The sequence below is a fragment of the Chanos chanos genome, chromosome 13, assembly GCF_902362185.1.
Source record: "Chanos chanos chromosome 13, fChaCha1.1, whole genome shotgun sequence".
Taxonomy (NCBI): Eukaryota; Metazoa; Chordata; class Actinopteri; order Gonorynchiformes; family Chanidae; genus Chanos; species Chanos chanos.
The window spans coordinates 22,128,187-22,152,407 of NC_044507.1; the positions used below are offsets into that span (position 1 = coordinate 22,128,187).

Sequence of the window (24,221 nt, forward strand, 5' to 3'; positions counted from 1 at the left end):
TTGGTGTGTGTGTGCGTTCATCTCCCTGTACAGAGAGTCTGTCATTCAGGTTGGAGCTGGATTTGTATTAGAGAGAAGGAAAACATGAAGTCTCTGTCTGTGGTTTGCAGATGGCTGGAGGTTGGAGTTGAAGTCCTGCTGCAGAACAGGGCCGTAGGTGGTCCGGCCTTGGTGGTGGTGTTGGTGTGTGCGTATGTGTGTTTGTGTGTACGTGTACGTGTGTTGGTGTGCGTACGTGTGTGTGTGTGTGTGTGTGTGTACGTGTGTGTGTGTGTGTGTGTGTGTGTGTGTGTGTGTGTGTGTACGTGTGTGTGTACGTGTGTACGTGTGTGTGTGTGTGTGTGTGTGTGTGTGTGTGTGTGTGTGTGTGTGTGTGTGTGTGTGTGTGTGTGTGTGGTAGGGCGGGGTGGAGCATCTCATCGAGGTACGGCAGACTGCAGACCACTCGGGGTGACGCGAGAGAGAGCCTATGGTGAGAGAGAGAAGACAAGGGACACACACACTCAGTTAGATCGGTGATCACACACACACACACACACACATCCAAACTGAGGGGACACCACTTCTGGGAGAAAGGTACAAAACTCATCTCAAAGTACATTTCTGTTTGGAGGGAAATAACAACAAAAATACACACGGCACTCGATGCTGTAAACGACATCTTTCATATTCGATGCCGTAAACACCATCTTTTGGTAGACACAAGACTTAGTAAGAACACTGAGGGCAGTCTAGTCTGGCAGCCTAGTCCCATGTGCGACCACAGTCTCATGTGTCCACTGAGTTTGTGGGTTTCAGTGTGTTTTAAGGGGTGTGGGGGAAATGGGGCGATCAAACCCATGTCTCTGTGAATGTCTCCACGTGTGTGATCCACTGAATGAGTTTGATGCTACGGCTGAGAAGCAGAAGCGTGCTCACGTCTGGGCATGCACACGGCCCTCGCCGTCAGCAGTGAAACAACACACAGTGCACTGGGGGGCCAAGCTCTGCTCTTCAGAAGCAAATCAGCATAGAGGTGGGAGGAGTGGGGAAATGCCACTGATCTCATTCAGACTGTCCTGTATCAGCCATACCATAGTCATACCTTTAGCAGAAATAATTACAAAACCGTTAAAAGTCCTTATTTCACGGTGTGTGCATGGGCAGTCAAATGAAGTGTGTGTATGTGTGTGTGTGTGTTAGCATGCATAGAGGGCAGAGCACATTACAATTAAAGTTAACTGAAGTCGCTACGTTCATTGTTCACTGCGAGTCAGGAGTTTCTGGGTCTGCAGAGAGACACTGTGAATCGATCATTGCTGTCTGTAGGTGAACTGGATTTTGAGGCCGGAGTCCTAATCTTTGTGAGTGGATGTCTTTAGAGGAGCGTCCAGACCTGACAGGACAAGGCCAGCAGCGTACCCCCTCTGTGTGTCCACTGTTCTGCCTGCTAAAGGACACAGAACAGCCATTAACAGACACTCCGGGTTCACTGTGGTACTCACAGCACAGAGCTTTGATTCTGATGTCTCAATGTGACCTGACTACAGAAGGAATCACCCTCCATTCGACAGTGAGAAATCCTGACTAACGCCGCGTTTCCACTGCATGGTACCGGCTCAACTTGACTCTGTCTTTGGTACCTGGTACCTCGTTGGTTTTCCACTGCAATTAGTACCCCCTCGATGTAGCTGGTGACACCGTAAGAAACTGTCGTGGCGTCATCATACTACATGACTTTCTGCAACGAGGACTTGCGACTTTGGAATTTCACACTACACACTGGAAAGAGAAGCTAAATAACTTTGTTTGACTACAAAGAAGCGATAGATATTTGTTCAGCTCACGTTTATTTACGTGTCCTCTCTGGTTTAATCATTTCCAATGCACCGACTGTAACTGCAGACATGCGAGTCGCAGATGTATTTCCCATTACTTCACTGAGGCAGAATAAGTTAAACTCTATAGTTTAACCGCTCATCAACGTTAGCGGTCTTTCACTGATAAACATGACTTTAGCTAGCTTTGTGGATAACCTTATTTAGACAGCGTTATAAGCTGCGGTAAGTGATGTTGCCAGAGACTTTTTAGAAGTGACGAGGGAGAAGCAATAGAACCATTGTTTGTTTAGGCTGTGTTCACACGTAACGTGTTTTTCTGATGAAAACGGCTAGTCAAAGTGTTTTTTCATATTGAAATAAAAACACCGTTCCAAAATGTGGTTGATAGCGACCATAACTTATACCAACCTAGAGTTAACACGAGCTAATAGGCTAGATTTGCTAGTGACTGAAATAAACACAAACACCAACTAGAAGCTCTTAGGACTCTCTGACCAATCAGTAGTCAGCAGTGTTTTCACGTCACGCTTTGGTACCTACTCAGCTCACATAGAACCACGACGGAGTAGGTACGAAAAACAGTACCACACACCAGATTTGCTTAATGGAGAAGCGACAGAAGGGAGTCGAGTTGGGTCGAGCCGGTACCATACGGTGGAAAAGCGACGTAAGTCAGCTGTTTAAGGCCAGGCTGCCCCCCACCCCCGCCTGCCTTGGGAACACATACGAATGGGAGGCAGAGCAGTGAGGGAAGGGAGCTGGGGGGGGGGGGGGGGGGGGGGGGGGGGGGCACCCTATTCTATTCATCTAGCATATGATTTCTTACAGCTTGTTTAATGCTCCACCCGAACGCATAAATACTCGCAATAGGATGGATTTGTTAAGACAGCCCGACAGAGACGGGGCAGATCTACGGCCCTGGAGGGCTGAGGGGCAGGGCATTCAGCCAATCACGTGACTCCCTACTCTAGGGGGGTGGGGGTAATCCATCACTGACAGGACGTAGGGAACAAAAGAGCCTTCAAGGTGAACTAAAGAGCTAGAGCTAATCTCACATTGTTACGATAATGAATTCTCTGATTTAGAGATGACGACACGTTTTCAGGTCTCAACACCACAGACACACATTACACTATTTAACAGGAAAGTTCACCCTGTCTGACACACAGGCTCATTATCTCTGTGCTCGTCTGTGACTCAGGTGGGATTTTTTCCCCCAACGAAACGCTTGGATTTAAATGTTTTTTCCTCCCTGTATTTTTACAACACATACATTCATTGTCCACAGTGACGTAAGAGCCACTGTGCTGTTCAATGCTGTCCTTATTTCAACAGAGAAAATTCTTTTCCAAATAAACAATTCTTAAAATGTCAACCGGATAAAAAAAAAGAAGAGAGAGGGTATTTACCAGTGCGAAGTCATCCATTTCAGGTATAATCTGAGCAAGTTTTTATCATTCTGATTTCATACTCACAGGAGCAGAACCTCCCTCAGTTGTCTGGCGTGTAGAGAAATCAAAAGCGGAGCTACAGAGCCACGGAGTGAAGCTGCTCTCTGCTGCGTGACGGAGCGAGGAGAAGGCCCCTGACACGGCACATGACTGACTGCTCATTAAACACACACGCTCTCATCTAACCAGCTTTTCCCTCCCTACACACAGCTCTCAGCCTTCTCTCTCTGAGCCAGCAGACAGAAGGACCGACCCGTCCAGGGAAACTGATACCTGACAGAATACAACTCGTCTTCAGAACCCTCTTCAGACTCGTTGCTGGAACCAGTAGTGAGTCAAGCTGCATTTTATATCACTATCCAATTGGATGTCAATCTTAAAAGAAACAACTGGTAAAAAGTTGTCGACTGTATTGAAAATAAAAACAAAAACAAAAAACTAATAGGGATATCAGTTGAACACGAGATAATAAATATGTAATTGATCAAATGGGCCCTCAAGTCAACAAGGGTGAACTTGTTCCCCATGTCTCTATAAAAAAATCAAGCCTTATTGCAGCGGCAGTTCCTACGATGGTGTGTGAGTCTTGGATGCAGAGGGTGACTGTGTGAGGATGGAGGTGAAGTCCAGGAGAGAATACAACATGCTGGGCATCGCTTTGTATCAGCACACACACCAAACACAAGCACTGAGGAGCATGAGAGAAGCAGTGCAGACATCCACAGCCATGCTGCTAACCGCCTAATACAGCACTGCACACAGGGTTACAGCACACACACATGCAGGGGGCGCTGTTTAGCATACTACTGAAAATACCACAGAGAACGGCCCAATCACTGTCACTGTCCTGTGGGTTATTTTCAGTTTTACATCAGAAACTCGACTTCACAGCCCTGAACTTTACTGACTCAGAGCTTACGGAGACCACATCATCAGCACGGGGTGCATGTAGGCCTACCTCCACCACGGTTATGGACAACCACACACCCAAACTTCTTCTCTAACCCCTGTCAGAGGGTCAACGTTATACCTGCGGAAGTTCTACCAGCAAAGCAAAACCCTCTCACTGAATTTGACTTTATTTCTATGAGTGAAAAGACACATGATTTTATTCTTTCCCTAATCCTGGGGGAACAGGGCAGTAGCTATGAGGTCTGGCATCATCATGTGCATAAGACAGATAATTTTATAAACTGCTAATACTAATATGGAATATGTAAAAAAAACATGTTGCAAATTATATACTTAGGGAGAAAAATGGTGTCTATTGGTCATTTGTATTTGAACTGTAAGTTAAACCTGTTCCAGTGTGTGTGAAGTGAAATTCCTGAGGAGAGGGCATATGGTTGACTTTTCTAGGCCTTTCTACAGCACACACACACATACCACAGACAGTTTCCATCACTCAGCCTACACTCATTCTTCATTTTAAATTCTCCAAACGGACGACAGAGAGCCGGAGAATCCTCACAAGTTAAACTCGGCTAACGTTTCTTAAGGTCAGGCGCAGTAAACTGCTCCCCACAGGCCTGGAGTCTGAAGACTGTTTAACAGGGTTCAGTACAAATTACAGGAAAAGTGTTACTTATCATCACTTTTTTTATTCCATAAGAACTGCCCTGCCCCAGACTTTCTGTGCTCAGAGCTGCAGAAGGCAAACAGCAGTAATCCTGTAGGACCTGAACACAAGTCCACCTGTGATAACCAACGAATGGCGTCTGCTCCTGTGACATACAAACCTGAATGCCATCAGCTGACTTATCATCATGGACTACTCCTACTCGTCTGAGTATGCAACCAGCCTGCCTGACAACACTACTGAACACACCACCACCAACCTGCCTAATAATACTACTGAACACGCCGCCACCAGCCTGCCTGACAACACTACTGAACACGCCACCACCAGCCTGCCTGACAACACTACTGAACACGCCGCCACCAGCCTGCCTAATAACACTACTGAACACGCCGCCACCAGCCTGCCTGACAACACTACTGAACACGCTGCCACCAGCCTGCCTGACAACACTACTGAACACGCTGCCACCAGCCTGCCTGACAACACTACTGAACACGCCGACACCAGCCTGCCTGACAACACTACTGAACACGCCAACACCAACCTGCCTGACAACACTACTGAACACACCAACACCAGCCTGCCTGACAACACTACTGAACACGCCAACACCAGCCTGCCTAATAACACGACTGAACACGCCAACACCAGCCTGCCTAATAACACTACTGAACAGGAAACCATCACCTGTCTGTTTGTTTTTTTATTCAAGACATGCTCAGTCTCACAAAAAAGAGTTAGCCCTAAGTGCAAGCTGATGAAACCTGCCCAGGTATTTTACATCTTTACAACCTGTTCAATGAGTTTTACAAGGAGACAAACGTATTGGCTTGACTTCAGATGCTGAAATAGGCTGGTGTGTATGGAGGCAGCTTGGCAGTCCATGCTGAGTCTGTGAGTCCGTAGCAGTGACCTCTGAGCTGAGGATGGACTGGAGCACTGCACTGACACAATAGAGAGTGGGGCAGAGACGCTACTGTCATATGAGGGGAGGGTGGAGGGTAGTTCAGAGGGGGGTGGGGGTTAAAGAAAAAAAACCAAAAACTGCACCCATCTGGCACTCACCCGGTCCTGCCTCTCAGAGCTGTAGGTGGTGAGCAGCTACTTGCCGTGGTGATCGAAGGGAATGCTATTCTGGGGTGAGCGGGCGGGGCAGGGTGGGGGGTGGGGAGAGAAATTTATTTATGAAGGGGGAAAAAAAAAAAAAAAAAAAAAACAGTGATGTGGCAAGCACATTTAAAAACAAGTGCCCCAACGACTTTCAGATTTCAAAGTACGAGAGAGAGAGAGAGAGAGAGAGAGAGAGAGAGAGAGAGAGAAAAAAAAAAGCAGGAGTTGAAAATGAAGTGTGAGACTCTGTGATTACAGGTCCATAGCACAACCCTGGGCTGTATGGCAGGAATGCAAAACAGGTTAGGAGAGAGAAATCTCTGCTAAAGGCTACACTGAACATAGTGCCCCGTGGTGACACTGTATGTCTTTATCTCAGTATCAGCTGAAATTCCACTGCATTCATCAGAGGTATGGATAAGGACCAACTGCTCTTTTTAAGTCATCTCTTTATCATCAGTGGACATTATTATCAGTGGACATTATTATCAGTGGACATTATTATCAGTGGACATTATTATCAGTGGACATACATTCTCCTCAGAAAAGCCTATGCACTTTTTAAAACAATAAATAGCTACATAAATAAAAACACACACACAGAGATATCTGCAGAGAGGACTATGGGCTAGCAGGGAAGCTGTTCCTCTTTCTGGACTGCGGCTGTAACATGCGCGTGTTTGCAGTCGGCTGGGGCTGAACAGCAGGTCTCTGGCCTCTACGGGTTCAGACTCCAGCCGAGTGCTCTTCAGTGAGAATAACAAAACAAAAACAGAACCGGTTGTTGTGTTCACAGGCCCGGCCCGGCCCGCACGGCTCTCTGGCCCTTTATCTGACGCGGCTTTATCCGCCCGCTGCCGCTCGTACAGAAGGAGGAACAGGGAAAGAGCCGCTGATGGGCACTGAGACCAGTGACAGTTCAGCAGTTTGACATTACACAGCCTCCGCAGCAGCCTCAATGCAAAATGACAACTTTTCACACACACACACACACACACACACTGAGGTACTTCCATCACGTGAAGAAAGCCGTAAGGAGGAGAAGTGTTTTTTTTTTTTTTTTTTACCTGTGAGGTGGACATGCGTGAGGTGTCCTGTCGGCCGGTCAGGTCTGAAGACGAGATGTTGACTGGGGCTCCACGATGCAACCTCATACTGACCTTCCTCTCTCTCTCCATCCCTGTCACGCAGAGACACACACACACACAGGGTCAGTGCAACAAGATGTGATACCTGTTTAGTAAGATACCTGTTTGTTACTTTGTTACAGACAGTCTCTGAGTGACTGAGTGAATTCTGACAGGCTTAGTAAACTGCTGTGTGTTTTTAGTTTACTTATAAACCACATGGGTAGAACCGGAGTATTCAGTGACAGCCTTTGACGGCAAAAAAAAAAAAAAAAAAAAGCAGAAGCAATCATAGACAAACAAACCAGGTGCTCTGAGAGTTTATGAGCACAGCCAAAAGGCTTTGATCTCAGCCTCCCTGTTCCTGTCCCAGCCTGTTTAACTATACACGCTCTGACAGGCGTCTGGTCTTCATTACTGGAGCTCTGCACAGGACCCAGCGAAACCTCACGGTTTGTGATCAGTTTGACATCAGGAGCCTGAGCGCTGAGTGGGCACCTCACCCCTCTGCTCCTTCTCACAAAACTAGGATCAGCGTCATAAAACCAGCACTGCTACGCTAACACTGGCGTGTCTAACGTCAGCCAGGCATCCGACAACAGGATGTTTCACAACCTCTCCACCACATCCCGTCACACCACAGGCTTATCAGCTGACATGGGAAAAGAGGAACCACACTATTCTGTTGTAAGAGGTTCAGTGCCTCAAAATTAAACACCCCCCCCCCCCCCCCCCCCAACAACCAAAAAAGACCCCACTAGAAAACACAGAGACAAATTTGCAATCATAAAGACAAAGGCTTAATGACATGATTGGGGACAAAATGAATATGCTGTCAGTCTGAAACCAAACGCTGGATAAACTATGAGTAAAAAACCTGACGTGTTACAGGTGTTGTGTGCCAGGGAGAGATGGGTCTGTGGAAGGTCTGACCTGTGTGTGAGGTGGGGGTGAAGGGTGTGGCAGGTCTGACTTGTGTGTGAGGTGGGGGTGAGGGGTGTGGCAGGTCTGACCTGTGTGTGAGGTGGGGGTGAGGGGTGTGGCAGGTCTGACCTGCGTGTGAGGTGGGGGTGAGGGGTGTGGCAGGTCTGACCTGTGTGTGAGGTGGGGGTGAGGGGTGTGGCAGGTCTGACCTGTGTGTGAGGTGGGGGTGAGGGGTGTGGGCGGTGCCACGTCCTGAGTGCCCCTGGGTCTGGCTGAAGCTGAGGGGATTCCCCGGGCGCCCGGGTTCCTGCCGTGTCGCAGCCGGTCCTCCCGGTCCCTCCTCTCTCGCTCCGCATCCTCCGCGGCTCTGTTCGCACCCTGCACGCGCACGCACACACACACACACACACAGACACACACACACACACACACACACACACACACACAGCCGCTGGGTTAACAACACAACGCCCTGAAAGCATCCAACACACCACTGCATCTGCGCTAATGTAGCTCTTTATGACACCCCTATTCACATCATCGCCTCTTTATGTGTGTGGATGAATGCTGAAAGAGCAGCTTCAGAGGAGAAGCAGCAGTAAACAGGATTCGGCTGTTCTGACTCAGGGAAGCTCTCAGGGGGAGCGGAGTGCTGTTGGTGTATGGGGGGGGGGAAACAGACGAAACATGAGGACTCACGAATTTGAGCATGTTCCAGTCGAAGACGTAGTCGTAGGAGAAACCCTGTCTGTGGAACAGGTTCCTGAAGAGCTGTCTCAGGTAAGAGTAGTCTGGCTTGTCGTCAAACCGCAGCGAACGACAGAAGTTGAGGTACGTGGCAAACTCGGCTGCGGAGAGATAGAGACACGAAAACACGTCAAATCTTGCACCACCTCGGGCTTTCGGCCGGCCACGCCGACAACGGGAACGGGCAGGAAACGGCTGTACGTACAGGGGTATCCTTTACACAGGACTTCGATGGGCGTGGACATTTTCTTCTCGCTGATGCGCTCGTACTTCTGTCTCTTGGTGGCGGCTTTCAGGCCCTGCCATGGCAGTGAGCCCAGATTAAAGTACATGAGCACGTAGCCGAGAGACTCCAGGTCATCCCGTCTGGACTGCTCTATGGGCCAAGACAGGGAGGAAAAGAAAAGCATGTAAGGAGGCAGCAACAAACAAATAAAACACATGGATGGCTATGCTTCACCGGTCACTGAATCAGAGGAAAAAGGCGAAACCTCAGAGCCTAAGTGATGTGAAAACAAAGCCCAGGAGAGAAGAAGGGGGCCTGGTGAATGGGCACGAGACAGGGTAAAGGGGCTAGAGATTTACCGATGCCCAGGTGGGTGTTGGTGGAGGGACAGAGGGCAGAGAGTTGTGTGAGTGTGTGTGTGTTATTTACCGATGCCCAGGTGGGTGTTGGTGGAGGGACAGAGGGCAGTGAGTGTGTGTGTGTGTTATTTACCGATGCCCAGGTGGGTGTTGGTGGAGGGACAGAGGGCAGTGAGTGTGTGTGTGAGTGTGTGAGATTTACCGATGCCCAGGTGTGTGTTGGAGGGACAGAGGGCAGTGAGTTGTGTGAGTGTGTGTGTGTTATTTACCGATGCCCAGGTGTGTGTTGATGGAGGGACAGAGGGCAGTGAGTGTGTGTGTGTGTGTGTGTGTGTGTGTGTTATTTACCGATGCCCAGGTGGGTGCTGATGGAGGGACAGAGGGCAGTGAGTTGTGTGAGTGTGTGTGTGTTATTTACCGATGCCCAGGTGGGTGTTGATGGAGGGACAGAGGGCAGAGAGTTGTGTGTGTGTGTGTGTGTGTTATTTACCGATGCCCAGGTGGGTGTTGGTGGAGGGACAGAGGGCAGTGAGTTGTGTGTGTGTGTGTGTTATTTACTGATGCCCAGGTGGGTGTTGGAGGGACAGAGGGCAGTGAGTTGTGTGTGTGTGAGATTTACCGATGCCCAGGTGTGTGTTGATGGAGGCGTAGCGGGCGGTGCCCGTCAGGTTCTTGTTCTCGCGGTAAGGGATGTGCTGGTGGGTGCGGGCGTCTCTGTATTTCTTGGCCAAACCGAAGTCGATGATGTAAACCAGGTTGCCCTTCTTCCCCAGGCCCATGAGGAAGTTGTCGGGCTTGACGTCTCTGTGGATGAAGTTCTTGGAGTGGATGTACTCGATGCGGCTGATCTGTCAATCACAGCACACAGCCAAGAGGTTAAGCCGCTGACGCTGAGAGATGTAACGAGCAGGAAACACGCCATGAAAAGCTCACACAAGAATGCAAACGACAGGAACTAATGACTGATAAGCAAAGAGCGGTAAGTGGGTCACAGCACAAGGAGCTTTATGTCGTTTCATGACCCACAGCGTCTATGTAAAGCAGCAAACAGAAAGAGAGGGAGCCAGTCAAGCCTGCAGGGGTGGAGCTGACATTGTTATTAGGGGAGGAGCGTTAACAAGGTGGAGGTCACATGTGAACAGGCTGAGACTGCTATAAGGGCAGAGGAGGGTAAGAGAGCAGAGGTCACAGGTGAACGGGCGGAGAGAGACTCACCATCTGGTCGGCCAGCAGTAGGACGGTCTTCAGGCTGAACTTGCGAGAGCAGAAGTTGAAGAGGTCTTCCAGACTGGGCCCCAGCAGCTCCATCACCATCACGTTATAGTCTCCCTCTGCACCACACCACTTTATCGTCGGGATTCCCACTAAACCAGTAAAAACACACACCAAACCAGTAAAAACACACACCAAACCAGCAATGCACCTCAGATCACAGACCGCAGGACTCAAACACCAACTTCAACGTACAGAGTGACTGTTTAGGTAGCGTGACCATATATGGACATTAAGGGCGGGGTTTTCTATTGTCATGTTTGTTTTTAGTTTGGAATTAGGTTTCGATGGAAACTCCCTGGTATCCTGTTTATTTACACTTTCTGTTTCTCATTTGTGCAGTCAAAACTCATCTTTTGTCAGTTTCACCAAAGCAAAAGTTTTGGGTGTCCCCAGCAACTCAATACGAGTCCAGAGGAATCATCAGCCATACGACTTCAAACACCGAACAGATCACCGTGCTTCAAACACCGAACAGATCACCGTGCTTCAAACACCGAACAGATCACCGTGCTTCAAACACCGAACAGATCACCGTGTTTCAAACACCGAACAGATCACCGTGTTTCAAACACCGAACAGATCACCGTGTTTCAAACACCGAACAGATCACCGTGTTTCAAACACCGAACAGATCACCGTGTTTCAAACACCGAACAGATCACTGTGTTTCAAACACCGAACAGATCACTGTGTTTCGGACCTAGATTTGACCCAGTCAAATCAAAGACAGACTGCATGTGTTAATCAGACTGCATGTGTTAATCTGCTGTACTGACAGTGCTGAGACACATTAGAGCGTCTCAGACCTGTTTGACAGAGATCTTACCACCGGCCCTGAAACCCTCAGGTCAAGTGGACATTATGCTAACAGACATAGGGAGAGAGAAAGGGGGCTGAAGGTGACCTGTGCCATTCATTAGACCAGTTGACACAGACAGCAGCAGTAGGCGCAGTCATGAGATTCCATTAGGACAATCCCATCAGAGAGCACCAGGGTCACCTGCAGTCTGCCTGTGCCCCCCCCCCCCCCCCCTCTCCTCAGCACGGGACCTGAGACAACGCCTATGAAATATGTCAGAGAGATGACCTTGAAGGCAGAGGAGGGGGACATGATCGCTGACTGTCACAGGAGAAAGACAGACACGCAATCAATTTACTGCAAGACTGCGTACCTCACCGACTCTCCCAGGCTTCACCTCAGCCGTATTTTAATCCCCCCCCCCCCCCAGCAGTGAGTGGTATAATACAGTCTCACATTCAGCTGGAGCTTTCCTGCTTACTAATGATCTAGTATTTATGTCATGAGTAAATATTTGTTCTTTAAGTTTCTGTGCTGTGTTTTGGCTGTTCCCTAATGGGACACGTGCTTCCTATGGGCTTTGATCAACACTGAGCTATGCTCAATTTCAAATTATTACTAAGATGGCTCCATCCCAGGGACAATGCAAAATACCTAGTTACACAGATTTTTAAACTGTTTTTTTGTTGTTGTGTGTTGAATTACTATACATGTAGTTTGAATATACCAACTGTTAACTATACAATGTTACAGAAAAAAAATATGCAATTTTTTAAATATAAATTTATAAAAATGAATTGGGTTGTACCCGTGGTTCAGTGTGAACGCGAGTGAGCAGTCACAGAGTTAATAACAGGGCCTCTGTGTTTCTGCCTGATTGGACCAGACTGGGAGCACTGGGAGCACGCTCACACAGCACCGGCACCAGCACCGTGTCACAGAGCTCCCGCCCCACGGTGTTTTCCAGGCCTTTATAAAGGAAACAGCTTTAGTTATGGTGTTCTTCTGTGAGGGACACAGTCAGTTAGTTGGACTAGCCCCTGCAGCGGTTAGTCTATTTAAAGCACTGGCTTGACCCCCTCTCTTCAGCTGCTTCCTCATCTGAACAGTCCAACATGAGTGTGGCCCAACAGAAGGCATTTCATCACACTCATGTGCACTGCTATCTTGTCCCGCCCCTAAAAGCACACTCACTATTCAGTTTTTGGACTTTTTTTTTGTTTTGTTTTTTTTTAGCAATTTATACCACTCATTCCCCCATGTGGAGAGACCCCCTGCTGAGCTGATATTTGGGGAGGTAGAGGTGCATATGGGGGGCCCATCAGACCTCTAGAGGATTGGAAATGTCTTGCCAGCTGCACAGTGGACTTGTGCTTGGCTGTGTCGTGAGCGCAGTCGTGGCCTTCTACAGCACACGGCTTCAGCTGCTCTGGAGCAGACGTCTTTCAGGTCAGCTATTTCTGAGCACTCACGGAAGGGTAAATTTACCCCCCCCCCTCCCCCCCTCAATGTCTGGGTCACCCTCCACACTCTGCCAAGTCTTTCCTCTCCACTCAACTAGACTGGCGTCTGGACCGTGGATTACTACAGCCTCTATACCTCTGACTTCACACACAGAAACATACAGTGTAAAGGCCTCTATACATCTGACTTAACACACAGAAACATACAGTGTAAAAGGCCTCTATACATCTGACTTCACACACAGAAACATACAGTGTAAAGGCCTCTATACATCTGACTTCACACACAGAAACATACAGTGTAAAGGCCTCTATATATCTGACTTCACACACAGAAACATACAGTGTAAAAGGCCTCTATAACTCTGACTTCACACACAGAAACATACAGTGTAAAAGGCCTCTATACATCTGACTTAACACACGGAAACATACAGTACAAAGGCTGTCAAACTGAGCATGGGCTTTAGTACTGTAACAATCACCGCTGAGAGGAAAATAAGGCTTAATGTATCATCAGACAAGCCCATTTAGTGTGGATTCTTCCCTGTGCATGTAAACCCCCTCCTCCCTGCAGCTCAGTGAGGGCAGGGACTTGTCTGTGTATGAATATTCATCTGCTGCTGAATATGGCTGGCAGCACAGGACCAGACCCAGATAGGAGGAGGAATACAGAGGACGCGGCCCTCCCCCAAAACCCCTCCCCTCAGCACGCACCATCTGGCCACGGCTCCATGTGATCAGAGAGAGAGAGAGGTGGAGAGTGTGAGTGATGTAGCTACACATGTTGTTTGTAAGTTCTCACCACTGTCTGTGTACTGCTCTCGCTCACACAGAGAATGCTCAAAGCATGACGCAAGCGATGTTTGTGTGTGTGTGTGTGTGTTCACGTACACTGTAGCGGCCTGGCCAGACGTGGGAGCGTACGAGAGCCGAGCGAACGATGCTCCACGGGGGCCGAGCACAGCCCAAACAACCGCCACTGGCACACGGCCATGCACCCACAGAGGGGCACGCATTCACCAACAACACAGGCAAACTGGGTGATAGCCAGCCGAGGGCGGGGGTGTTCCCTCACAGGACCCACTAAAAACATCCCTCAAGTGCCCAGTTCACAGACATAGATTCATGACCCACGGACCTGTGATGCAGTCCCACAGTTGAGACCACCCATCCCAACTATACAGAGCACGGCCAAGAATACAGCCGTGGTTACACTCAATATAACTACTGTCAGTTCATTTCCATTTTATAATCAGAACACAGCTCACACAAAGAGCTCGGTGCTAATCTATACCGCCGTAGCTATGGTCTAAAGACTTTTCCCATCAAATCAATTATCCAGTGGAAAAAAAAAAAAAAAACCTGCCCACTGACAGTCAGCTGATGCGTCGTGACACTGTTCCAGTGAGTGCTGAGCAGACTCACAGGGTAATGAAGCGGTGAAGAGCTGGTCACGATCAGCCTACAGACACCCTGCATCCCTGTGTCTTTACAGCACATACACACATTAACCTACAGACACCCTGCATCCCTGTGTCTTTACAGCACATACACACATTAACCTACAGACACCCTGCATCCCTGTGTCTTTACAGCACATACACACATTAACCTACAGACACCCTGCATCCCTGTGTCTTTACAGCACATACACACATTAACCTACAGACACCCTGCATCCCTGTGTCTTTACAGCACATACACACATTAACCTACAGACACCCTGCATCCCTGTGTCTTTACAGCACATACACACATTAACCTACAGACACCCTGCATCCCTGTGTCTTTACAGCACACACACACATTAACCTACAGACACCCTGCATCGCACACAACTCTGAGGTCACCTCATGTATGCCAGAGAGAGGCAAATCTCATCCTCCTGGGGGGGGGGGGGGGGGGGGGGGGGGGGGGGTTAAGAACTCTTTCACCAACCTGACTCCTACATCACCGTGTCTTACAGTCACACCTCAGTGGGACGACATACCCACGCTTCTAACAGACAAATCTGTGTCTAACACATACAAACACCACCACTTCACATACATTTAATGACCACTGTCTCTGTCATTGCTAGTCAGTCATTTCAGCATCAATGGCTTCAGGTGACATGTTAGCGTTTTCGCTTAACCATGGGTTTGTTGTGTCTTTACTTGATCATACACATCTACTTAAATACTGAGGGTGGGAACTGCCACAGAGGTGATGATACAATACTATCACGATATTTGGGCCACGATACGATATTATTGTGATTCCTCACATTTTACAATACAGCAAGTATTGCAATTTGATTCTGCGATACATTGTGATTTATTTCTCCCATAGCCTGTATTAGTAAGATGCATTATAAGTCATGCGAAAAATAACACACGACTCAATTCATCTCATTTGAATCTTCCCATTTAATTCTGTGAGCGAACTCATCTACTGTACTTTTTGTGAATACAGTTAAGCGCTGCACAACTTCCGCTTGGGCAACGTCCGACCGCCTATATGCCCGTGGTCCCATAAGGTTCCAACAGAGTTCAGAAATCCCAGTCAGACAATGGGACATAGAGGACGTAAGCGGGTGTAGCGGACACAGCAGCTTCCTGCATGCAACACGTGTACCTCATGTCTCTTGTATACAAAGCAAATTGCACTGCCAGACCTATAACGATACATTTATAACCTATAATACATATGTCTTGAAGGTCATAATAAACGCCTGCGTTACTGGCTTATGTATGTACTGTACTTTACTTTCTATAGTTATTCTAATATGAACTTTCCAGAGTAACAAATAAAACATTTACTGTATGACAGCGTATGCTTCGACTCGCAGGCAGCAGGATCCAGTCTCATGTATCACGCATCTCTTGTGTTGTCACGTTCTCTCTGTTTAACTTTCTTTTGGAAATATTACCGTGATAATATGGTGTCCATGCTATAATATCATGAAAAATCTCTCGATACTACACTGTACTGATTTTTTTCTCCCACGTCTATTGAATACATCTTTAACTGCACATCAATTCCCCTCCTGTCTTTTATTGTGAGTAACACTGATCAGTGCCCGTTCAGTGGCCTGAGATGCGGTGTTCCACAGGGAACTCAAAGCACCTCAAACTGTATTGTTTTCTTGGTGAAGAACTAAAAAAAGCAGATGAGCTGTGAGGAGTGAAGGAGAGATCGGTGAGTCACACTGTGGTGTGAGATGAGGCGCACACACACACACGTACCTCCTCCCTGCATCATCTTGTAGATCTTGCTCTCTATGTGGAGCTGAGGGTGCTTCGTTTTCACACACTCCAGCTTAATGGCCACCTCCTCCCCCACCGAGATGTCTGTGCCTGAGGAGCAGAGAGAGAAACATGAGCCACATCTCACAAACATACACACACACACTGACTGTACACTGACAATGAGGACACAACAACATAACTATGCCACAAATAAGACAGAGCTGAAATGTTAAACTGATGCGCCTCAGTAGCACATAACACGCCTCTGTGTGTGTGTGTGTGTGTGTGTGTGTGTGTGTGCGTGTGTGTGCGCGCGCGTGTGTGTGAGACAGTCATAAACCCACTCTCGTGAAGAGGCATTTCTGTGTTTAAACAAGCGTTGGTATGAGGCCCATTATGACTCACTGGGCCATTATTGTGCATACACCATCAGGTCTTCTCTGATAAAGACATTCCTACAGTCCAATCACCCACACGCACAGGCACACACAAACACACACACACACACGCACGTACACACGCACGCACGCACGCACACAGGCCTGCTGAGTTTCAGCGTTTGTGGGAGCAGGGAGAGTGTTTGCCATCCGCTGCTGTTCCAATGCCACCTCTTCCCCCATCCCACCATTTCCTCTCATATCCTGTGCGGAGGAAGGACATTCAAAACCAAATCAGTCAGCTCTGTTACAATGCCACATGAAAAAGCCCATCTGTCAAATCTGTTACAATGCCACATGAATAAGCCATCTCTGACCGCGTTATAAACCAGCAGACAGGAAGCGTGTTTACGAGAACATAGCATGTGTGCATATGTGTGTATGTGTGTGTGTGTGTGTGTGTGTGTGTGTGTGTGTGTGTGTGTGTGTGTGTGTGTGTACGCGTGTGTGTGTTGAGCCAATGCAATGTGACACACACACACACACACACAAAAAGACATTAGACTGAATGAGGTCATAAAGAGACCCCCACGTGCTCCCCTCCCCCATCCAGACTCCCTCCCTCCATTCCGTCCATCCGGTCTGTCGGTCAGGCAGTCAGTCTGTCGGTCAGGCAGTCGGTCTGTCGGTCAGGCAGTCAGTCTGTCGGTCAGGCAGTCAGTCTGTCGGTCAGGCAGTCAGTCTGTCGGTCAGGCAGTCAGTCAGTCTCAGAGAGGTTCAGACACTAGGCTGTCCCTGGTATCTACAGGGAGAACCACACGCTCTTCTCAACCCAGGCCAACCTCTTTCCTCACTACAGTAACAGCTACGGAAGGAAACCACACGGACAACGAGACCCCTGAACCTTCTGAATGCTTCTTTTACCTGTGGAGGGCTCAGTCACTGTGTTTTCACATAGCTCAGTAACAGAGGAAAACAACCCGTCTCTTTTTTAACTGCACCTGCAGGAAACTGCCCAAAAAAGCCATCCAAGTAAAACATGATCTAATCTCACGTTCACCACTGATTCACACTCGCCTCTCATCTTTGCCATGTGCTGCCCAGCTCTCTTACAGTGACCCAGAGCGGCCCAGCTCTCTCAGGCTGTTTAAAGGCAGGCTACTGTTAGGTCCACAGGACAGTCTGGGCAATACCAAGCTGAAATCCACTGAATCACTCACATGATGCACAGAGTCTAGAGGAAGTGGCGAGAGATTCACATAGGCCTTTAAACATGTGATAAAACAAAATTCTCTTACAACATCATTCATTTCCTAACATAATTCCACACGGCAACAAACCAAATGCACCCTACCAACTGCTCCTGATAGTATGACATCAGACTCTGCTGTGTGTGGTGCGCTGTGTGGAGAGGGCTTGATGTGCTGGACTGCCACTGCTCCACTCTAAGCCTGACACACTCTGAACTTGGCCATAGATGAATTTACACTGGTCTACAGAAACTGGTCCAACTGCAACGTTTCAAATGAGAGAGCAATATTTTTATTCTATTTCAAATGTATTTGTTTTTTTAAAACAAACAAACCCTTTCTTTTTTATTAAAACAAACAAACAAACAACGCCCCCCCCCCCCCCCCCCCCCCCAAATATGTGTCTGCATTCATTTCTCATCAGCGTTTGTTAAAACATAACAGTCTTGGATACAAGCAGACTCAGATAGCAGTTGAAAGCTGAGGCAGCTGTCCAGGACTGGGTTTAGAGGAGACCTGGCACTGGCCCGTCAGGATTTATCAGCGCACATCCCAAAGCCATTTCCATCTAAACTGAACCTGCCTCATTGTTTGGGGGAGGGAGGGGTCAAGTGATGGGGGTGAGAGCCTCCTCTGTCACACACCACTGAAAAGCCCACTCCTCTGCTCCTCAAATTCCCCCTGTCCTTTTATAGGCAGAATGGAGCAGGAGGAGGAGGAGGGGGTGATGGCATACCACCATGCAGAATCTGACAGTGCAAGTCTAAACTTGACAGCACCCATACCACATCAGGTAAAACTGCAGTGACTCTACACACACACGCGCGCACACGAGAATAAAACAGTTTGCCAAAGACTGGGTCTTCGAGTGAACCGGGTCCTGTGCCTTCGCTGGAATTTGATTTGTCTCGACACATCTAACAGAGGGGGGCGGTCTCTCTGCGTGCGTGTGTGTGTGTGTGTTTTGGAAGGGGTGACAACAGTGAGCTGGGCAAGTTCAGTCTTGCCAATGTGAATATGCAAAACAGATACACAACCTGAATGCACAACATAACCTAACATGAATGCACAACATAACCTAACCTGAATGCACAACATAACCTAACCTGAATGCACAATATAACCTAACATGAATGCATTCCAAAAGGAACGGCAGAATCAATCACTCCACACACACAAGACAGTAAGTGACAGGAGCAGAGAGGTCGTTTGAGGTAAACTAACACTGCCTAAGTAAACACATGCTCCACCAATAGCTATACACCAATGGAGAACTTCACCAATATACCAACCAATCAGAAAAATACATTTAGATTTCACTTCTCTGGGAACTGCCTGGAGAGATGGAGTAACACCACACAGGCTCTACACACACATACAGACACAACACTGCCTTTAACATGTGCACCACACACATACAGACTCTACACACACATACAGACACAACACTGCCTTTAACATGTGCACCACACACATACAGACACAACACACATACAGACACAACACTGCCTTTAACATGTGCACCACACACATACAGACACAACACACATACAGACACAACACTGCCTTTAACATGTGCACCACACACATACAGACACAACACACATACAGACACAACACTGCCTTTAACATGTGCACCACACACATACAGACACAACACACATACAGACACAACACTGCCTTTAACATGTGCACCACACACATACAGACACAACACACATACAGACACAACACTGCCTTTAACATGTGCACCACACACATACAGACACAACACACATACAGACACAACACTGCCTTTAACGTGTGCATCACACACATACAGACACAACACACATACAGACACAACACACATACAGACACAACACTGCCTAAAATGTGCAGCACACACATACACATGCCATTTTTTCAATCCAAATGATTTGGCACACTAAAGAGAGAGAGAGAGACAGACAGAGAGAGAGAGAGACAGAAAGAGAGAGAAGAGCCACGCAGTCATAAACAATTTTCCTGGAAGGAAAGTAACCATGGCCCAGTCTTGTCAAATCAATAACCTTAACCCAGCACCAGCCTGCAGGCAGCTGGCAAACATCTAAAGGCCCCTCTCTCCCCTGGATCAGCAGCTCTCCTGGGGCACAGAAGCCCTGGCGCTGTCTGCAGAAACAGAATGGGCTGAAATCTTCTTGTCCATGTGCATATGTGCATGAACTGCAAGCCTTTCCACTTATACCATCTGAGGATGGACAAAAGCATTGTGTTTTGAAAAATCCAATGTCACCAGACACAGAGATCTGGTTAAATCGAAGCTAATTAATGCAGATACCGTGGAGAGAGTCTGTAAATACACACAGTCTAGCGTATAAATATACAGTTATATTTGCAGATGGAGAAAATAATGAAGGAGAGCAGGTCTTATTTTAATGACATTAGGTAACGAGCGAGCAGACCAGTTTTATCACACATCAAAGGCCGACTCTTAAAAGGGATAGAGAAAACCCTGCAGAATCAGCACTGACAACGCAGAACCATCTAGTCAAATAAAAGTCCTCATTTAAGTCCTGTCAGGTGGACTGGACCCATTTCCAGTGAGCAGTGCAGCTGGTTGACACATACACACACACACACACACCGATAACAGTCTGGAGCAGATCTGCGCTAGCTGTTAAATTACAGGCTCTGATGACACGTTCTACCCTGCTGTTTCCATAAGGGCTCAGAGAACACAGGCTTCCACGCTCAGTTTCCTCCAAACGCGTGGACGCCAACACTGCACTTTTATAAGAGGCTTGGAGAGGAGCGAGCGCGCAGCCGATCGGGCCGGCCCGGTCCCTTCCGCCCCAGCTGGAACGAGTCAGGCGCCCCAGGTGCAGGGATATTTGAGTCTTTACATAAGCCCCTAGCTAAGCAGAAGGACATGGCTGTTTCCATGCTCCAGCTGAATACCGACTGTTGCATAACAGTTTAGTCACTTTGTAATTCACAGGCTGGAGCTGTACTGACACCACGGGAAACTGCAACACGCTCTAAGATCCGTGACCCGCCGGGAGACGGGCACGAGCACGGAAGACGCCGGTGCTTCAGTGCAAAGAGAAAGAGAGAGAGAAAAAAAGAGTCCCTGCAGACAGTCAGTGACCAAGTTCAGCACTTCTCCTTCTCTGTTTGCAGAAACCTAATGTGTCATCAGACCTCCGCATGAAGCATTGCTCAATCTGCAATAAGCGGAATGAGCAGCTTCATGAAGCTGGCCTGAGAACAGCCCCAGGGCAGCTGGACGTTGTCCTCCGACAGCCCTGGAGAGGACTGCTGAGGAGCAGCGAGGAGGTACAGAGTTGGGTATGGAGCAGTTCTCTCTCCATGTTGTGGAGTTTCAAAGAGAACTTCTCATAGCAGAGAGAGGGAGCAGTCCAGTGGTGAGATCGTTCCTGGCGGCTCCAGTGAGGGAGGAAAAAAAAAAAAAAAAGAGGTAGTGTGAGAAAACACAGAGTTCAGAGAAACCACAGGGAGAAATCTGAGAGAGATCACACAGTCACACACAGTACACACAGACCCGTGCTCCTTCCGGGGACCGTGGCGTGTCCTGACTCAGAAGACGTGTGAGAACCATCAGCGGGCGGGTATGGAAATGAGGTACAGGCACCTGGTTTGACAAAAACTTTGCTTATGTTGAAGCGAGTGCGTATTTACAGACAAATCTGTAAGAGCAACTTCCTGTGATGATGATTCAAGCCCTCAGATCACATGCAAAGCCTGTGACAGAAGCAAATACTGGGTCACAATCTTCAAAACAGCTCTGAGGATGTAGGACACGTTAAAGCAGTCACAAGGAAAATCAAAAACCAAGAGGTTACTGCTCATCTGGGCGTCTCCTGTTCTGTTAAAAGGGTTACCACGATCCGCTTTCCGTTCTAGATGGGAACCAAGAACTGCAGTTAAGAGAATAAAATCTGTATCTGGTCCACATTGCTGCCTCTGAATAACACGAGTCTCTCTATTGTCTCCTGTAAAATTACAATGATCACATTCCTGAGAAGAAACTCAAATTATAGGGTGTGTGTAAACTTAATTTCCCTGCTTCCTCCTTCAAAAAAACATTTCAGAAGAACTGACACATTGTCTCCGAATGCTAGCCATAAAAAAAAAAAAAAAGAAACAAAACAAAACAATGAACATCTCCCATTCAGAAAAACCCAGCAGACCTCGAGATTATCCTGAACACGGGATTTAGATCAGAATTCTGTCAAAGGTTTACACAAATATGGAAAAGTACTACATCAGAAGGACAAAGACAATGTTTTGAACAGATGACCCAAAAAAGGGGGCAAACCACTGTAACACAAAACGAGGATGAGTTAAATGGCATGTGATGTGGGGTGAACCTCATGTCTACGGTAATGACATCAGTGTCAGGTAGAATACACTCATATAATAAGGTCCCCTCTCCCCCATTAATTGCATATACACACTGCATGCTTCCACAGTGAACTTCACAAGAAAAGCAACATATTTCCTAACACCTATAAACTGCTGTAAAAAGAATCTGTCAGTAGAAACCTACTAAATAAACATGTGTGAACAATCTCCCCTCACAGTTTCCCCTGACACAACAATGCCCAAGCCCGTCAACCCTTTTTTCCATCCGCATCTGTGATTAGAGAGATGACACAGTCCACAAAACCACTATGCCTGTGAATTACACAGTGTTACATGCTGCTTAATCTGGTTCTGCTGTAAGACATGTTCTGGCATGACCCAACGCCCGTCTAATCGTTCGTTACGTGCGTAAAAATCTACGTCAGAGAAGAAAGGGGCATCACTAACACTGACAATGTTTTACGATCCAGCAGAATACTTTGACAACTGCTTATCAGTTACAGGCTGCTGATAATGAGTTAGTCTGCAAACACTTCCTTTTAGGTTACTTGTCCTTTATCGCTCTGTTGAAATTGACCCATGACCACACATCGAATTTCACAAACCTGATCAATCAATCGGCGACCATTAGTACTGATCGGACCTGGAATAAGTTAGTGGCGAAATGTGCTACTAAAATGATTCTCCGCCGAACTTATTCTTTGATAACGATAACAGCAAGCGTCGTTGCTTCGCGTTCAAATACCAAGCAGCTACGTTTGACATCGGGTCCTTACGTGTACCAGTGAAGCTATAACCGTTACATGAGCACACCAACGTTACCTTAATTAAGAAATAACCTACTGCTATCTGAATTAGTGAGGATCCAAACGTTTAATGAAAGCAAGCTAGATAGGTGACCATCACTAGGGTGACTGGAGCCACTTGACAAGCCTACTCCAGCAGTGAGACAAGATGTTAAGGATGGAACTAGTCAGCAACCTAGTATAGTCTAACCAGTCACCTCGACGCCAGTGTACCCCTAACTATAGGTTAAATACAAACTACGGTCTCTCTGCTCAGCACTACAAACCAATTAACCAATACGTGAGTGAGTCACTCGCCAAACGAAAAAGCTAATATTATTTCTTAGAACACGGTGTTCCTTGATATGTTCATGTACAAAATTTTAAAGGATAGGTCGATACCAGTTTGTCAGGTCGCATTTAAATTGGCTTTATAGGGTTCCTCACAACACTGGTGACCGGTAAGCCATCTAGCTAGTTGCATATCGGTCTAACCTTGCTAACCCACTGGCTAGCAGGATGCTGGATAGAAATAGTCCATAAAGCGACCTTTCAGTTAGTGCAGATTGACGACAACTAAGGGGCATAATGGGAATACAGTGAAAACTGACATTATGCGTTTGAAAAATGGATAAAACTAAAAAAAAATCACTACACTGCTCGTTCAGCCACTTACCTAAATAGATGTCTCCAAAAGATCCACTGCCAATTTTCCTTCCCAGTCTGTATCGGTTCCCCACTCTTAATTCCATCGTAGATAAATAAAACAGCTAGCGAGACGGCTAGCTACAGTAAAAAACAAATATTTTATACCAGGCTGATATTTTCGACAGTACCAAACAAGCAAACAGTGTTGACAAACCAATTCTCACTATCCTTCTATTCTCCCCTGTCTCCTAGTCTCTCCTGATCTCCCAGCTAGCTTGCTAATCCTCCGTTCAGTTACTATCCAATTTTCACCATTCGTTTTCTAACATTCCGAACTTCACAAAACTAAAATACAGAGCTTATTCTAAAGTTTAAAGTGTGAAATTTATGCTCTCGGTATTTTAAACGAAATTCGAATTTGATAAGAAAAGGATGAAGACGGATTTTAAAGACTATTCCCGTATATTTCTGTTGAGCTGCGTCCCTCTTATTAACTCCTATAACCAGTGTACATCAGTTGAATAATCTGCTGTGCATCGGTGACATCACTTCCCGTAGCAACAATGAACCACTGAAAAATAGGCAGTGAAGTGGGAGGTGACTGAGGAAGGCTTGCACAATAACAACAAAAGCCATGAGTTGCTTTCCTTTGTCCATGTCCAGCTTTCTTTTGTCCA

At 47.3% G+C, this 24,221-nt stretch overlaps 1 protein-coding gene across 1 annotated transcript; it reads right to left on the reverse strand.

Annotated features, from left to right (window-relative positions):
• Positions 1-384: 384 nt before the first annotated feature.
• csnk1da (casein kinase 1, delta a) lies at positions 385-24,019 on the reverse strand. Its single transcript, XM_030790073.1, has 9 exons — positions 23,573-24,019; positions 16,114-16,224; positions 10,562-10,710; positions 9,966-10,194; positions 8,967-9,137; positions 8,714-8,862; positions 8,224-8,392; positions 7,031-7,143; positions 385-467 (listed from the first exon to the last, which is right to left on the reverse strand). Exons 1-9 carry the CDS (start codon positions 23,646-23,648, stop codon positions 417-419), a joined length of 1,218 nt encoding a protein of 405 aa, XP_030645933.1. The 5' UTR covers positions 23,649-24,019; the 3' UTR covers positions 385-416.
• Positions 24,020-24,221: the final 202 nt, after the last annotated feature.

Coding starts and splice junctions, on each gene's coding strand:
- csnk1da (XM_030790073.1), bottom strand. CDS start 23,648: ATGGAATTAAGAGTGGGGAACCGATACAGACTGGGAAGGAAAATTGGC. Junction 16,225..23,572: donor TTTTGGAGACATCTATTTAG/GTAAGTGGCTGA, acceptor TCTGCTCCTCAG/GCACAGACATCTCGGTGGGG. Junction 468..7,030: donor CACGCATGTCCACCTCACAG/GTAAAAAAAAAA, acceptor CTCTCACCATAG/GCTCTCTCTCGCGTCACCCC.